General features: G+C 49.6%; 1 protein-coding gene across 10 annotated transcripts in view; it reads left to right on the top strand.

Annotated features, from left to right (window-relative positions):
* The window catches only part of LOC135914605 (uncharacterized), a 257330-nt gene that overhangs the window by 227135 nt on the left and 11903 nt on the right, over positions 1–18292 (top strand). The window contains exon 9 of one of the 10 annotated variants that reach the window (XM_070525271.1): positions 4748–4893. The exons of the other annotated variants lie outside the window; for them this stretch is intronic. Coding sequence (XP_070381372.1) covers positions 4748–4893 — 146 coding nt within the window. The remainder of the gene's footprint in view (positions 1–4747; positions 4894–18292) is intronic. 10 annotated transcript variants of the gene reach the window in all.

Here is an 18292-nt window from a genome sequence, read left to right as displayed (position 1 = left end):
GTCCATCGCAACGCAACGGCGGTTCAGCATACCATAGATAGCAGCAGAAAGGACTACGTCCTGCTAGAAGTTCTGCCCAATAGAAAGGATGATAAGAGTCTCCTTGTTCTTAATGTATATTGTTCTCCGAAAGATAAAGGGTGGGCTTGCCAGACCTCTTGATAAAGATGCAATGGCTAGTGGCTAGGGCTCAACTCATCGTGGTTGGAGATTTCAACGCGCCTCATCCGGAGTGGGGCTACATTCGAGCCACTCCAAAGGGAAATAGGCTTTGGCGGGTAGCTCAGGAGCTGCAATGGACAATCTTGAACAACCCGCTAGATCATACGAGGATAGGCAACAGCGTCAGTATAGACACCTCTCCGGACCTCACATTTGTTAAAGGTATTAGGGATGCAAAGTGAGTAAACACGGGACAGCCACTGGGCAGTGATCATTATATCCTTTCTACGGTATTTAGTGCTGCTAAGCACAAAGACAGGGTGAAAGGAACTAGAGTGACGGATTGGGACAGATTTCGGAAAGTCGGGAAAGACACAGTGAGCGGGGAAATCGAGGACTTAGGAGCCTGGGTTGAGGCACTCAAGCTGGATGTGAAGGGTACCACAGCAGAGGTTCCGACGGCGGAGGAGGGTTTTGCGGCAGACTCTAGACTGTTACACGTGTGGGTAGCGCATGCGAGTCTCCTTCGGAGGTGGAAGAAACAAATGCATAATGGGATCCTCCGTAGGAAGGTGGCCAAGCTAGAACGAGAAATCGAAACCTACACGTTGGACTTGCAGTGCAAACAATGGGGTCAGATTTGTGACAGGATTAATGGGCAATTCGGATGCAAAAAGCATGGCAGTTTTTAGGCACCTTTTAGATCCGGTGGTAACCAAATTGGCACAGAAGGGCCAAATAGCTAGGTTAGTTCATGAGTATCAAGGCACGACTGGGCAGTTCATTCAAGAACTCCGAAATCGTTACATAAACGGCGAGGCGGGCGGTTGCTTGCCGGATTACTCAGAAGAGGAACACCTTGAATTAGAGGCGGAGTTTACGGTGGCGGAGATGGAGTTTGCAATGGGACGGTTTCGTACTACGTCGGCAGCGGATCCGGACGGGGTTACTAATCAAATGCTGAGGAACCTGGATGTTGAGTCACTTGGGGCGCTCACGGACATGATGAACAAATATTGGGTGGCCGGGGAGATGCCGGCAGAGTGGAAGTGTGCTAGGATTACATTTATTCTTAAACCAGGGAAGAAGATCTGTGTTGAGAATTTCGACCCATCACGCTGACGACCTGCTTGGCCAAATTGATGGAGCATGTGGTCCTCAACAGGCTTCAGGGTTATGTGGAGGACAAGGAGCTCATACCTAAAACGATGGTTGGCTTCAGGGCTAATTTATCAAAGCAGGACCTCATGATACAACTCAAAAAGAACGTGGTTGATCCTGGATACGGCACGGGCACCAAGGCTAACTTGGGGCTCGACCACACAAAGGCCTTTGACAATGTCACCCATGAAGCAATATTAAGGAACCTATCGGACATAGGACCGGGGGGTAGAACCTTCCGATACATCAGATCATTTCTGGAGGATAGGACTGCGGAGATTGTAGTCAGAGAATTGAAATCTGACCCTTTCCCGTTGGGGGGCAGGGGGACACCACAAGGGTCGGTTTTATCGCCGTTCTTGTTTAATCTCGCCTTGATCAAGATACCACCCAGGCTGGCAATGATATCGGGACTTAAACATACATTTTATGCGGATGACATTACTCTATGGGTAACAAGGGGAAGCGACGCACAATTGGGAGAAACTTTACAACAGGCAGTGGATATTGTGGAGGAGCAAGCGGGGGAGGCAGGACTCTCGTGCTCTCAGCCCAAGTCCGAGCTTTTTGTGCTTAGGCATAAACCAAAAGGGATACATGCGAGGCACTATGTGCCGCTACCACCGCTGCAGGTGAAAGAGCGGGGTGCACCGGTCGCTTATGTCCGAACGATCAGGATCCTGGGTCTGTGTCTGTAGGCTAATAGGAAGAATAGGGAGGCCGTGGAAAGGCTCAAAAATACGGCCAATACTGCCGTCAGGCTTATCAGGAGAATCGCCAATCGTAAGGAAGGGGTCAAGGAAAATTACTTGTGTAAGCTGGTACAGGCGTTTGTGCTCAGTAGAATAGTGTATGCGACGCCTTACATGAACATGGACGCGACGGAGAAAGGCGAGGCACAGGCTATGATTAGGCAGGCGTATAAGGCGGCCCTTGGGTTGCCTAACAATACGTCTACCGAAAGGCTGCTGCGATTAGGGTTCCACAACGCCTTGGAAGAACTGCGGGAGGCACACTTGGCGATGCAACTCAGTAGACTTTCCAAAAGAGAGTAGGGAGGGATATTCGAGAGGATCGGCACTGGAGTTGATCCTCCAGCCGGGGACATGAAAATTCAGGTGAAGTGAGAAATGCGCAAGGGCTTGTACATAAACCCTTTGCTTAAAAATATGCGTCCGATACATCACGAGAACCGTAGGAAGGCAAGAGCGAGAGCTTTACATGCTAAGTACGGGAAGTGCAACGGGGCAGTCTACGTAGATGACGCCGAGTATAAGAACAAGAACGCATTTGCAGTTGCGGTTGTGGACGGGCGGGGATGCTTAGTCACCTCTGGATCAGTCAAATCCCGCTCCTCAGAAACTGCACAGGAGACGGCGATAGCGCTAGCGATAGGTAATACTGAAGCTGACCTGATTTTCAGCGACTCTAAAATAGCCATTCAAAATTTGGTGAGGGGTAGAATCTCTGTCACAGCGGCAGGATTACTAAATCGGGCCATGGGGCGAGGGACTATGGAGGTGGAAATTGTCTGGGTACCGGCACACTCTGGGAACCCTCGGAACGAGGCGGCTCTCATGAATGCTCGAGGTTTCGTCAGCCGAGCAGGTGAGCCGGACGTTCCGGGGAGGTCCACGAGAGATGGGCTGGTGTCCTTTCACGACATTACTAACCATTACAAGCTTGAGCGGAGAATTTACATTCCACCGGACAAGCAATTGGTGAAGGCACAAGAAAGCGTCTGGCGAAGATTGAAGACGAGATCTTTCTATAACGCATACGTGTTAAACGAAATCTACCTAGACGTTCAGCCGGAACGCAAATGTTGCCAGGAACTGGTTACCTGTGACCACATACTATGGAGCTGTAGCATAGCACCGGCACCAGCGGATATTATGCGTGATCCTTCTCTCGAGCAGTGGGAGGCCGTGTTGGCCAGCTAAGACCCGGTCGTCCAGACCAGGGCCGTGGAGTGGGCCACCCAAGTCACCGTCAGCCATGAGCTGATGGCCATCTAGCACGGAATGGTCCGCACATGCGTTCTGACGAAAATAAAGTTTTTCCATCCATCCATCCATCGACTGCTAAAACAAACTAAGAAAACTAGCTGTTCTTCTTTCCTTAGGTATTGGGAACTTTATGCCCCAAATTATTTTGGAATAATCCACCCGTTTCTTGGCCAATCCCCCATCATGTCTAGGAGCCACCCGTGTGACAGGCTACAACAACAACAAGCTGTTTTTGTTATACGTGTCATCGTCTCTCCTTTGCGCCGCGATAACATATTTTAGGGTGAGCGCCATATAGCGACGGAAACTCTTCGGCCAAGACAGTTGCGTAGGCCTGGGGCGCTATAACATAAAACTATTGCAAACTTTTTCTATTCCAATTCTGCAATACGTCTTCCGCGATTGGTCAGACACTTTTTTGGACCACCCCCACTTCACCTGTCTGTCACGCGACGTCACAAAAGCCGCTAGAGCTCCCCATCTGATATGATGTGTGCACACTGACTATGTATGATTTCACCGAACAAAATAAAAATAGTTATTTCTGATTCGAAGCCTTTTCGTCAATAGCCCTTGGTCATTGGTCAAAAGTTTTCGGGATGCACTCTCTTCACCTGCCTTTCACGCAACGTCACAAAACCGCCAAAACTCACCGCGTCAATATGATGTGTATGCGTTAAAGATGCATTAATATGCTGAGCAAAGCGGAATTTTCTTCTGAATAGCCTCAGGCTTCCCTGTACCGAAAGGAATAAAAGATGCGTGCCACCGATCGCTCGGGCACTAGCTACTCGGACCTGCCACAGAGCATGGGTTTATTTGCGTATAATAATACTTCTTGCCCAGCTATGTAACGTTTTTGAGCACATTCGGCATGTTTACGATCTCGTTGGACCAACTGTTCTTTGCTGAGGATTCATTTTAGCGTCATTCTTAAATTTCCGTTGCATGCCGCTGCAATTTTCTACTAACTACCGCAAGCTAAGTAAGCGAAAGCGGACCAATCGCAGACGCCGGCACCACCGTCTTCATCCGGTTATCAATTTTCATTAAAGTGGCTCGGCGCCATCGAATCGCTCTCCACCTGACCGTGCTCCTCACCTCTTGTCAGCCAATTAGATAAGACAAGCCGCTCAGTGCAGGCAATGTTATTTGCTTTTCAAGCAAACAAAGGTGGCCTCCCACGAACGAGGAGAGTGCTTTATTGGTTTGTTCAGACAACTCTGCGGGTCACCCCCGATGCTTGCGTCGGTGGTTACGCAAGCTTGACGTCAGGAGATTGGAATAAAACCATATTGGAATAGTTTTACGTTATACCGCCCCTGCTTGTAAATAAACCTCCTAATTTGATCAAAGGTGCAGGGTAATCTCGCAGTCTCCCAGCCTGCGATTACGAAGCCGTACCTTTACTCCAGCCACAGGGATGCCGGAACAAACCACTTCACCAGGCTCGCAGAGTCGAGCCACCGTATCTCCCGGCATGCTGCCTCAGCGTCACCCACCGATATTCAGCGGGATGGACGACCAAGACGTCGAAGACTGGTTGGCAACTTACCAGAAGGTGAGCGCAGTCAGCAAATGGGACGGTACAACTAGGCTGACCAACGTATTATTTTACTTCACCGGCGTCGCCAGTCTCTCGTTCCAAAATTACGAAGCGGAGATTAATTACTGGGCGTCGTTCAAGACTTTATCGGAAATATTCAGCTGCCTCGTGGTACGCAAGCTACGCGCAGAACAGGAACAGGAACGCGTTGGGACCTTCCCCACTTATGTTCAGGACGTCATCGGCTCGTGTAACGGTCTAACCCCTTCGATACACGAGCCGGATAAGATCAAGCACATCCTCAAATGAATAGCCAATGACGCGTTTCAAAGGTTATTAGCCTAAGACCCACAAACCATCACAGATGTTGAGACCTTGTGCCGTAGTTTCGACGAAGTGCGCAAGCAACGAGCCCAAACGCGACACCTTCGGGAAGCGGACTCACTTGGGGCCTTGACTGTGGGCAACTATAATTCACTGTTGCTTCAGATCAAGTAGATCGTGCCTAAGGAGGTCTCCCAGCAGCTTTTCATCGAGTAGCCCTGAGCCAGCACAGGCACATCTGGCCCCAGTCACACAGAAAGACATCACTGTCGCTTTGCGTTTCGCTCGTCCACCGCCTCTGTAGTCTGCGCCTTTGCCGTACGCCGAAGTTGTCACGGCCGGGTCGCCCCTTCAACCAGCCTATTCTTCCTCGTCAGCACCCGGTCGGTGTCCAGCAGTTCGGTTAAGCCGATCAGTCCCCACGTTTTCAAATCCAAAGCGCGCTGCGGACAATCGTCATATACGTTATTCTTGCGCTTATGCAGCACATGTGGCATGCTTCTGTCCCTGCCACCATCCTTTTCAAACCGATACTTTGCGCTACGTACGATCCAGACGCTTTAATGGCCCAGCGGCTCTTCGACCGAACGTCTGCCCTCAAGTATACATAGGCGCATTCGACCCTGCCCTTCTGACGCGGAAAACTAGGTGCCGCCGTTCCCGAGGTACCGACTGCGTCGTCGTTGAAAAATTCAATTCCTCACATTTCTCCTGCAAACCGGATCGAAGTTGTTGCAGATGGATTTCATACCATTGCGCTTCTAAACACAGCTGCAGCCGTTTCAATTACAGATAGAAAACATTGCCGCTTGCTTAGGAATGTTACTAGGGCGACAAAGGGATCGTTCCTTCGTACGTACTGCCAGCGCACACCCTCTTCGGTCGTGAGCCGCCTGCAAAGCGTGCCGTTAACACGCCACTTATCCGATTAAGTTTCTTGTGCTATCGGCCTGTTCGCATGATGTCATCCTCGGTTGGCATTTTCTCTGTCACCCTCACGCTGTTATTGACTGTGCTCGTGCCGAGATGGCATTCTGTACGTTGTGTTCTGCGCCGTCTGAGTATACGTTGGCTAGGTTGTTTGTCGCAGACAATTGGAACATACCACCCAGTAGTAAAGCCCTCGTCCCCGTGTCCTGGGCCGGTGTTGGTGATTCCATAGTGCTATTTACACCCGCCGAGGCCATTCAACACCGCATCAATCTTGCGTTGTCATTTGACGCTATCGACATGCCCAGAGGCACTACAGCCTTGTTTGTTAGGAATCCGTTGGCAGTTCTCCCGTCCATATTCAGGGGAGAGTGTACACGCACAATTCAGGCATTCGACGTATCCTCCATCTTCTGCCCTGCCGCTGCTGACAACTTCCAGTTTAATTAATAGAGGGAAAACAAGACATCCACCCAAAGGTTAGCGAAGTGCTCCACAGGAGCACTTAGCTATACTTATTACTTCTGCCCACCTTTTCCCTATATGTTCCTATATATCTTTATGGCAGCATTCAATCGCCCAAAAACTGCCTTCGTAACTCCCGATCGGCTGTGCGAATTCAATATTAGGCCATTCGGCCTAATGAATGGCCCAGCAACAATTAAAACGATGATGAACAGTGTCTTGCGGGGTTAAAATGGAAGACATGTCTGTCACGAACCCCCATGCACTATGTTGGATGTCGCCCTTAAAAGATCCCTCAGGCCTTCTTGCCCGATGGGAACTTCGCCTGCAGCACCGCGATATCCGCGTGACATACTGCAGCCCACTCCAGCATTCGTACGCCGATGCCCTCTCGCGCTCTCCCTTGCCTGACGACAATGCCTGCTGCTCACTATCCCACGTTACTATTTCTTCGCTCGACCTTTTTACCATCGCACCTGAGCAGCGCAAGGGCCATTGAGTTACCTTTCTTATAGACATCATTTCTTGTTCATCAGCACCACCAAACACTCGCACGCTGCATCGTCATGCTCATCACTTTCTCCTTCCGCGACAACCTGTTTCACCGATGGGCGCCAGCGGTTATTAACAGCACCTCGCAGTCACCATTCCGAAATATGCGCAGCTTTCCACCTCGATCCACTAAACGCTACAAGACAAGGTATTAGGATTACTGCATTAGGAAATCCAAAATCAAGAAAGGGGCTGACAGATGGAAAAGCACCCTGTGGTATAAAGTTTGTAAACAGGGATAACGTGCCTCAGAAATGCTGCCCAACGTTTCGATAGGAGGATCTATCTTCGTCAAAGGCGACCTCGTCATCCTCGGCATGCTAGCTTTAAAGGGTTAGTGCAGTGACGTCAAGTGCAGTTGTCGGTGGCGGTTGCTTATAAAGGGAGAGACTTCAGAGGTAATGACCGCTGTCGCCTGAAGTCTGTGAGCGTCGTTCCCAGGGCGACGAGACAAGAACGGGAGAGTGGGAAGGCGAGGAGAAAGGAAAAGCAAACAAAGGAGAGAAAAAAAACGTGGGGGGGGGTGACACCAAGAGGAAAAAAGGAGATAGACAAGAAAAAAAAATGGCTGTGGCTTAGCTGAGGTTAAGCCCAGGATGCGAAGCATACTAGCCTTTATTTTAACGCGATAGCGTTAAGGAGCTCGTGTCGCAGAACAGCCGGTGTCGGCGGCGTCGGCTCAGGCGTGCGTCGCTTGCTCAGGCGCACATTTCGTTGTAGCGCCGAACGCTGCGTTGCTCGACGCTCACCGCGTCCGATGCGGGGCGCGTAGTCGCTGTGCCGTAGACCACTGTCTTACACCCCTTGGCGGGTCGACGAGAACGCTGTCGCGTTCCACTCTTGAAGGTGAAGCTTAAGCGTCCGCTTTGCAGCTGTTATAACGTCATATGGTAGCTACGTGGCCGTGCGCGGCGCAGCAAGGAAGAGCGTGGTTGTGCGGCTACTATGATTCGCATAAAAGAAGGGGGCGTGGGAGGGCGTTTGGGAAATGAGAGGTTAGGGAGCATTCATGGATGTCGTTGGCGGCATGATTTTGTGGCATTAGAGTAGCCGGTCACTGGAAGACTAACACAAAACACCCCCCTGCCCCCCCCCCCCCCCCAAAAAAAAAGAAGAACCATGAGTTGAAAGAGTGACTTCAGCAACAGCGCCTCGATGGGATCGTCCTCTATCTCGCTTGGGAGCACCCCGCAGATGCATGGCTCCTCGCCAGCAGCATGGCACACATCGCAGCGGACACTTTCCCACCAGACACGCTACGGCGCAGCGCTCACGTCAGAGGCGTCCCGCAGCGGACGCTGCACCTAGGAATCGCACTGAGAGCAGAAAAAGGAGCCGCGTCACCTCAACACGAGAGTTCCAGTGACGCACACCGCCGACGCCGACGACACCGGCTTTTCTTCGACACGAGCTCCTTAACGCTGTCGCGTTAAAACACATTACGCCACCAGCTACCCTTAATTCTTAACCTCACCTCTTCCTCCATTTCGAAAACATTATCCTGTCTGCTACTCTATTTTGCACAGGCTTTCATGTTTTTTACGTTGATATCAACCGTGCAACCGCCTTTTTTCCATGTACACCTGCCCCCGCCCGCTTCTGCGCATGTCACCTTCATATTTGTGGTTCCGGTTTAGGTTCCCCTCTCTTTCCTCATTTTTGTGTGTTTTTTATTATATGTTTTTCAAGTACCTTCACCCAGCCCATTCCGAAGTCCCAGACGTCAGTATACCTTTTTTGGCGTGTCAGTCACACAGGGTATCGCCATTTCTGTATACCGCCGCAACGACACCTACGTTGAGCTTCCGGGGCTAACGTCCCTTGAAAGACCATGCCGCTGCCTTCCAGTTACATTGCACCGCAGACTCAATGTCCCCATCTTAACTACTTCAAAATTGCTAGACGCATTGCTGCTACGCTGCTGAAGTCACTATTTCAACTCATGGTATTTTTTTTTTGGGGGGGGGGGGGGGGGGCAGGGGGATGTTTTGTGTTACTCATCCACTGACCGGCTCTTCTAATGCCACAAAAAACATGCAGCCAACGACACCCATGAATGCTCCCTAACCTGTCATTTCCACAACGCCCTCCGATGCCCCCTTCTTTTTTTTCTTGTTCTTTCTCCTTTTTTTTCTCGCCTTCCCACTCTCCCGCTCTTGGCCCCTCGTCTTGGCAACGACGATTACAGACGTCAAGCGATAGTGCTCATTACTTCTGAAGTCTCTCCATTCATAACCAACCACCACCGACAACAACTGCACTTGACGTCACTGCACTAACACTTAAAAACTAACATGCCGAGGATGACGAGGCCGCATTTGACGAAGATAGGCCCTCCTATCGAAGCTTTGGCCAACCTTTCTGAGGCACTTTATCCCTGTTGACAAACTTTATTTTTCATTCGAAAACGTAATTGATAACAGTTACCAATTACTGCGGCACGAAAGGAAATGATAACTTACTGAAAAGGGATTCATTACTTGTTCGTTACTTTATTTTCTGAATATTTTAACGTCGTAGAGATACGGCAAAAAAACGAGCAAGTATGTCCTCTGCAGCCCTTCATGCGTTGCTGATCTGCGGTAACAATAGCTTTTAAATAATTTCGTTCGTCATGATCCCTCTACTTTGTGGTGAAGACATCAGAATCGACTCGGAAAACATGCTCGAGGAGGAGAAAGTGGAAACGGCGGCGATTTTCCAGTTCGCTTTTTGTGTGCGCTGGAGATGACGGGAAGGGGAGGGGTAGTAGGGCGGTATTGTTATGTACAGAGGTCGTGCGCAGAATATCGCGGTTGCTCAGCAACTATATCCTCAAATGCGCACCGCTTCATTGTACCTGGGACTTGGAGAACACGTTCCCGGATGAGACAAATAAACGCTTCCGAAATCATGTGTATGTCATTTCCCACGTAATGTCCCTTAGTTGATGGATCTATTGAGAAATATCAGAACCATTATAAGGGCTCGTGGAGGGCTGGATGTTAAGAAGACGGACCTTATTATTTTCCAGCGTGCTCTCGCCAAGGCGGCTTCTCTAGCAGCGGAGCAGGTGTTCGACGACACGTTGTGCACAAACCCCTTCCAGAACATTCTCGTGGTTGCCACGCCGTTCGAGGCGAACGCGCGCGCCTACGCCAAGGTTCAGCAGATTTGTATGGCAAGTGTCGTCATAGAAGTGGCGGCCTACGTGGCTGCGTCGGACGACACATGTTAAGGAGTGATCCGCGGAATCAACGTGGACATCCGTGACGCAGACCTGACGAAGATGATCGTCAACCGGAGAAACCCCGGCGCTCTGGGGGTTCGAAGAATCAGAAAGACAACAACAGTGATCGTGTTGTTCGACGCACACAAGGTCCCCCTAAACGTCGTATGTGAAGGTATTCGCTACCCTTGTTCCTTGTATCGAAGACAAGTAGACGTTTGTTATGCGTGTGGAGAACTGGGCCACAGGTCCGACGTTTGCCCGAAGGGCGAAGACCAGAAAAAATGCCGCGGATGTGGCATGCTCACACCATCAGAGGATCATCAATGTGATCCCAACTGCGCCATCTGTGGTGGGGCACACCAAACGGCAGACCGCAAGTGCGAACAGCGCTTCCAGGTGCCATACATCGTGCGCCAAAGACGGCGGCGCCGCAGGCGCGCACAACACGCGCAGCGGCTGGCAGGACCACGTGGCTTCGACACAGCTAGCGGGGGAGAAGCAATGGCGGGAGAGAAACCCTTCTACTCCCCCCCCCCCGCAATATATCGGCATCGAGAGGACGCTCCCGCTCCCGATCCAGAGGGCGATCCAGCAGATCGCGCTCTCCCTCCAGAGGGCGCGACAATAGCAGCAGACGCTCCCTTTCGAGAGGACGATCGGGTTCCAGGGTCCGAATCCAGGAACCAGTGTCCTGGGCAGACAAGGCCACGATGAGCATCTCAAGCGGCAAAAAGGTAACACAAGGCATCTCGCCGGAGCATAAAAGAGAGCAATTTGAGATTTTAATGCTTAAGAAGGAAGATGCAGAGCTAAAAGAGGCACTACGAACGCTGAGGGCTGAGCTCGAGCTCTTCCGTAACTCGCGTGAACCCCGCGAAGTAGCATTACCCATCCCAGTTCAAGCAGAAGGGTCGAATAAGCGCAAAGCTATTCCCCCCCCCCCCCCCCCGCGACCACGGAAAGCGAGCCAATGCAAACTGACGAGTCCCCCGCGCAGGACCCTAAGCCAGAACCAAACGTACTCGCGTCTTTGAAGGTAATTGAGGAATCGCTCACGCAGATGAGAGAGGCCTTAGCTATTCAATCTAGCACTGTCGAGCATATGGACAGTAACATCTCCCACCTAACACGTAGAGTTGGCATCCTCGAGTCTAAAATGAAAATGATAGACGCTAGCAAAGTCAAAAGCATCTCCACTGGCACCACTGCAAAAGCTAACAAAGTACAGCAGGATCCCAATAACACGAGTCCCCTGCAGGCTCTGCTAGCTCAATAGAAATCAAAATGGCGGGACAAACCGGAAACCTAATTATCTGGCAGTGGAATTGCGCCAGCTTCTAAAGGCGCAAGGCTGCTGTATTGCAGCTCATCAAAGCACAAGCGATAATGCCGCACGTCCTGCTCTTGCAAGAAACACTTAGTGAGAAGGTAAATTTATCGGGCTACCGTTCGGTTAGTCAAAAAGGAGAAAATGGCAGAGGTATCGCCACATTCGTCAGGAAAGACACCTCTTTTCAGGAACATGAAGTCAAAATTTGTAACTCGGATAAGAAATCCGGTCTCGAGGCACAGTTAATTGAAATCATCCCCCACGGAAAAATTCGACGAAACATTTTCATTCTCAACCTGTACAGCTCTCCTTCCGCTCATAAGCATAATCTCCGCTCACTACTAAATAGGGTTGCAACCACTGCGAAATCGCAGCCCTTAATAGTCGCAGGAGATTTCAACGCTCCCCACCCGTCTTGGGGTTATGTAACACGAACAAAGAAAGGGGCCAACCCAGTTGCAGCGAGTACAGACCTAAACCTGACACTGGTCTCGGACCCACGTTTCCCCACGAAGCTGGGAAACTCGGTCGCCAGAGACACGATCCCTGATCTCAGCTTCACTAGAAATGCTGTGGCCACGTGGTCAAACTTACAGGAGAACTAGGGGAGCGACCACTACATAATAGAACTCAGGATGGAAATAATAGTAGCTCCTCCCAAAACCTATAAATACACAGACTGGGACCTCTTTAGGAAAATAAGAGGTGAAGATGAGGCAGTATACGACATGTTCAGTGAACTGCTTGTACAGATACAAATGGATGCCGAGAAGGCCACCAAGGAAATAGTTACGGATTTTGATGCCCCAGGGATGGACGCAAGGTTAGCGCATCTCCTGGAAGCCAAGCGCTCTCTCCTCGAGAGATGGAAGACACCAAGACTCAATCGCAGGCTACGGAAAAAGATCGCGGAGCTCAATAAACTCATTGAGGAGCACAGCTCAGAACTTAATAAACAGCAATGGGGAGACGCCTGCTCGGCAGCGGATGGAAAAATGCTCAAAGGAGGCAAATGGACCGTCTTCAAACATCTCTTAGACGATGGACAATCCAATTGTAATCAGAAACTAGTCATAGACCGATTAATTAATAAGGAAAAACTGGAAGGCTCCAGGTGCCATACATCGTGCGCCAAAGACGGCGGCGCCGCAGGCGCGCACAACACGCGCAGCGGCTGGCAGGACCACGTGGCTGATGCCCCAGGGATGGACGCAAGGTTAGCGCATCTCCTGGAAGCCAAGCGCTCTCTCCTCGAGAGATGGAAGACACCAAGACTCAATCGCAGGCTACGGAAAAAGATCGCGGAGCTCAATAAACTCATTGAGGAGCACTGCTCAGAACTTAATAAACAGCAATGGAGAGACGCCTGCTCGGCAGTGGATGGAAAAATGCTCAAAGGAGGCAAATGGACCGTCTTCAAACATCTCTTAGACGATGGACAATCCAATTGTAATCAGAAACTAGTCATAGACCGATTAATTAATAAGGAAAAACTGGAAGGCTCCAGGTGCCATACATCGTGCGCCAAAGACGGCGGCGCCGCAGGCGCGCACCACACGCGCAGCGGCTGGCAGGACCACGTGGCTGATGCCCCAGGGATGGACGCAAGGTTAGCGCATCTCCTGGAAGCCAAGCGCTCTCTCCTCGAGAGATGGAAGACACCAAGACTCAATCGCAGGCTACGGAAAAAGATCGCGGAGCTCAATAAACTCATTGAGGAGCACTGCTCAGAACTTAATAAACAGCAATGGAGAGACGCCTGCTCGGCAGTGGATGGAAAAATGCTCAAAGGAGGCAAATGGACCGTCTTTAAACATCTCTTAGACGATGGACAATCCAATTGTAATCAGAGACTAGTCATAGACCGATTAATTATTAAGGAAAAACTGGAAGGCATCTCAGAGGCCTCCATATTTTGGAAACTAGCGAACAAATACCTTCCCATTGGCCAAAGCCCAGGTTCTCCCCTCCCTCAGTATGAGGGCGCGCCTGCCCGAGAGCTGGACGTCCCATTCTCGGAAGCTGAGATCAGGGAAGTGCTGCACAATTTAAACGGAAGGTCTGCCCCAGGCCCCGACGGAGTTACAAACCGGCTCTTAAGAAATTTGGACGACAAAGCAATTCAAGCTTTAGTGAAGGAGATAAATGAGGTATGGGAGGAAGGCGTTGTACCGGAGAGTTGGAAGAAGGCCACAGTGGCCTTAATCCCCAAGCCAGGTAAATCACCCAGCTTGGAGAACCTCCGTCCTATCTCCCTTACTTCTTGCATTAGCAAAGTAGCGGAACATGCAGTGCATAACAGGATATCGAGACATATTGAGCGCAACGAACTATTCCCGTACAATATGGTTGGTTTCAGGTCCTTGCTTTCAACGCAGGATGTCATGCTCCTGCTCAAAACACAGATAATCCACTCTCAAAGCAAAGATGTAAAAGGCGTCCTCGCACTGGATCTATCCAAGGCATTCGATACAATTGCACATGACTATATCCTTCAGGAGATATCGGCCTTGAATGTAGGAGTTAAATTTTTCTCCTTCGTTGCATCCTTCCTCGAGAGCAGGACGACGGCCATAAAGTTGAGGCAATCAGTCTCGGAATACTTCACACTCGGAAAAAGGGGTACTCCCCAAGGGGCAGTTATCTCATCTCTTCTGTTTAATATAGCAATGCGCAAGTTGTCGGAAAGCCTTGCAGCAATTCCTTACGTAGGTCATGCATTATATGCTGACGATATTACAATCTGGTGTCCTGGAGGATCGGAGGCTACGGTCGAACAAGCTCTACAGGAGGCTCTGGATGTTACAGAGTCTTCCTTGAAAGGTACAGGACTGGCACTCTCGCCTGGAAAGTCGGAACTCCTGCTGTACAGACAGGCTAGGCGAGGTGCTAGGGGACTCACCCCACTCGATCAGGCGCCAATTAGCGTCCGTACCAGAGATGGGCGCACCATCCCGAGAGTATACTCTATCAAAATACTAGGGCTTTCAATAAACTGAAAGGGATGCAACGCTAAGACTATAGTCCAACTCACCACGAATACTGAAAACATTATTAGATTAATCATGAGAGTGTCCAACAAGAAAGGTGGCATAGGCGAGGATATACTCCTTAGGGCTCACCATGCTTTCCTCATCAGCCATGTCATTTACATAGTCACAGTCCTCAAGTGGACGAAAACAGAAATGGATAAATTAGACACGCTTATGCGCAAAAGTATCAAAAAGGTGATCGGCGTGCCAATTACGGCTAGCACAGAGAAACTCATGACATTCGGAGTACACAACACAACTTCGGAATTAATAGAAGCACAAAGATCAGCACAAATTATTAGATTATCAAACTCCAAAGCAGGCAGAAGACTTCTGGATGCGGCAGGCCTCCGTCCTAGCTTCAATCAGGAAAATATCACGCAACTTGATGTTCAGACAAGGAACTCCTTTATTGTAGACCCTTTTCCAAGAAATGTCCACCCCCAACACAATAAAGGTCGAAGGTTAGCGAGGGCTAGAACTTTCTTAAAGAACATATCCGGAACGGAGACCTTTGTTGACGCGGCGCGACACGCCAGTGCCAACAAGTTTTCCGTAGCCATAGTCAATGACAGGGGAGAACTCCTCTCGGCAGCCTCGCTGAAAACCTCCTCGGTCGATGTGGCGGAACAGGCTGCCATAGCTCTCGGATTACTGGACTCAAAACGCACTACGGTGTACACGGACTCCCGAGCAGCCGTGAGAGCGTTCGCATCGGGATTGATAGCCAAAGAAGCAGCCAGGATTCTAAACGGCAAACACCCCTCTGACGTTGTTCACCACATAGTCCGGTTCCCAGCTCACATGGGACCGGACGTATTACCGGGTCACCTGAACCCCAATGAGATAGCCCACGACCGTGCGCGAAGTTTCGTATGCCGCGACGGGATGGTGTCTCGCGTGAGTTCGGAAGAGCTCGTCCACAGTGATCCACTGGTTACCTTTAATGAAATCACCTCTCATTACAGAGGGAATAGGCAGAGTTTTCCTTTCCCCCATCATGAGCTTAACAGGCCACAAGCTAGCACGCTTCGCATGCTCCAGACGGGGTCCTACCCCTCTAGGGGCTTTTTGAACAAGCTCCGCCCGGACATCGATCCACTCTGCCCAGATTGCGGCACTGAATGTAGCTCATTAAATCACATGCTCTGGCAGTGTCCTGTGTTACAGGATTTTAATACAGAAGAAGACTGGACGAAGGCCATCACAGACCCGAGAGGGGACGTCCAGCTCCTGGCTATCCAGAGGGCCCGTGAACGAGCGGAGAGGCATGGCCTCTCTGTTCCGACTTGGGACTAGCCAGCGGCTGGGTAGCGACCTGCAGGCCCCCGCTTAGCTCCTCAGGACCCCATTAAAGTCGTTTGCTGCTGCTGCTGCTCAATTCATCAGCGAACATCTGGTGGAGCCGCCGTGGTTGCTTAGTCGCTTCGGTGTTGGGCTGATAAGCGCGAGGTTGCATGATGAAATCCCTGCCACGGCAGCAGCATTTCAATGGGGGCGAAATGCGAAAACACCAATGCGCTTTGATTTAGGTGTCCTTTGGAGAACTCTAGGTGGTCCAAATTTTGGGTGTCCCCCACTACAGCCTGCCTCATTATCAGATCGTGGTTGGGGTAAGTAAAACCCCATAATTTGATTTGTAATTCGGAACATCTGGTGGAGCGCTCGGATGAGAAAACAAAAGCTGAGCACTCGGGTTTGCTTATCGTGTAATGCAAATTCGTGAGGCTGCTGCATGGCACGATCCAGGGGCGTTCTACTGTAGTTCACGCTAAATTCTGATTCTTAAAACTGACTCGTGTGTTACAGCTTGTCTCCTCAATAAAGTAAGTAGTTAACTGTCTCCCGTTACTGCAGATCTGATTGACTTACACTGAGCGTTGTGCAGTAAACAAATTTATGAATAAATTGCAAAATTCTGCCAAATTTTCCCTTAATAAAGAAAGAATATGAAGCATAGGCACTCTATTTTTGTAATGCACCGAGAAGTGTGGTGGAGGTACCGTAATTTACGTGTGTAACCGATAATATCTGTAACCTTCCGATCGTGGGAGAACATCATTCAAGGTTACCCATTTCTCTCAGGATAATACCACATGAAAATTAGAGCCAGCATAGGAGAAAGCATGCCTAAAAGTTTTTTTCTGAAACAGCGAACATTCTGGTACAATTCACCAAAATGCTTATTCCTGGCAAGAAAAGCCTAAGTAAATACATGTGCATTCTAATAGCGACAGTTATTTCCCGCAACTATGAAAATTGGTGATTTCTTTCGGGTTAAATATCTCGTAGGTCATTTTACCAAGGTTAGTCCAGTCATTGATATTTATTGTCCCACAAGGCTCTGGCTTGCGGACGAAGATTGTCTCTATATTCAGCCACAGAAATATCCATTTCGCTTCTATTCTCTTTCATATTGCGGAACCAAGAAGTTAGTTCACAGGTATTCTAAGGCTCTCATTGAGAAGAACCAGCCCTAGATTTCCGACGCCCAAGCTCGTCGCTGATGGCCGATCATTCTGATTGTTTTTTCAGTGACACCACCACAAATGTCCTGCACAATTTTAATTTTGCCACCTGCGTTAGCAACACCCTTTATTTCTACGTTATTTGACCTTGCATACATTCTATGTCTTCGGTATTTTAACAGAGTTCCTTTTTTTCATTCGTAGCTACTCGTTCGCATTCCGTGCTTCCCTCACCTTATCGCGCTGTTACCTGATTTCATTTGGTAGTTTTTGCACTTTCTCACAGATGCCATTTTGAATTTAACCTTATTTGGAAATTGCGTATTTCAAATCTGACTTACCATTTAAATGTTTCAAAAGTCTCTGCAGATTCCTTAGTCATACCAATTCGCAAAAAAAAAAAATCGGCAGCGACACTGAAGACTCCTGGCGTGTGGCATTGGGAAAGCATTATACTGTTTGTAGACCTCGGAACGTCATAAATGCGTTCATCTAATACACTCATCACGTGGCATCAGCTCCTTCTCATTGGCTGCGCCGAATGATGCACGCACTAGGCCACACCTTCAGTCAGCGAGAAATGGAGTGCCGCCACGGAGTCGGGGAGGCGAGCTTGTGTCGCACCCGGGAGTCCCGGGTTCGATTCCCACCAAGACCAAAATACACCAATTTTTATCTTCAAACTCATTTCTTTACTTTGTTTACAAGAACCTACCTCAGTAATGTAACGTCAATCCGAGCACTTTTGGTGTGTTTTTACTGCTTACACCATCGACCATTTTTGGTACCATCTTTTCGTAACGCCGCCGGATTTTAGCGTAATGCGGCTTATAATGGTTTCGCATTACAAATATACAGTCACAAGACTCACTCCCAGTTTGGCAGCCGTGCAAGCTTCAGCACGGACACAATATAAATCGAAGTGTTCAACGCTTACCTATGCAAAACCCATGCAATTTGCAGTCAGAAGCCATCATGCATGGAATTTCGCACATGTAGTCCCTTACGTGCATGTCTGGTTACAGCAGATACAGAATATCGTCCGCAACAGTCTACTGCTATTAGGTAGCATTTCATTTAACTTTATTTTCGAAGTACTGCG

This window comes from Dermacentor albipictus, chromosome 9, assembly GCF_038994185.2.
Source record: "Dermacentor albipictus isolate Rhodes 1998 colony chromosome 9, USDA_Dalb.pri_finalv2, whole genome shotgun sequence".
Taxonomy (NCBI): domain Eukaryota; kingdom Metazoa; phylum Arthropoda; class Arachnida; order Ixodida; family Ixodidae; genus Dermacentor; species Dermacentor albipictus.
This window is presented reverse-complemented; position numbering and strand designations above follow the sequence as displayed.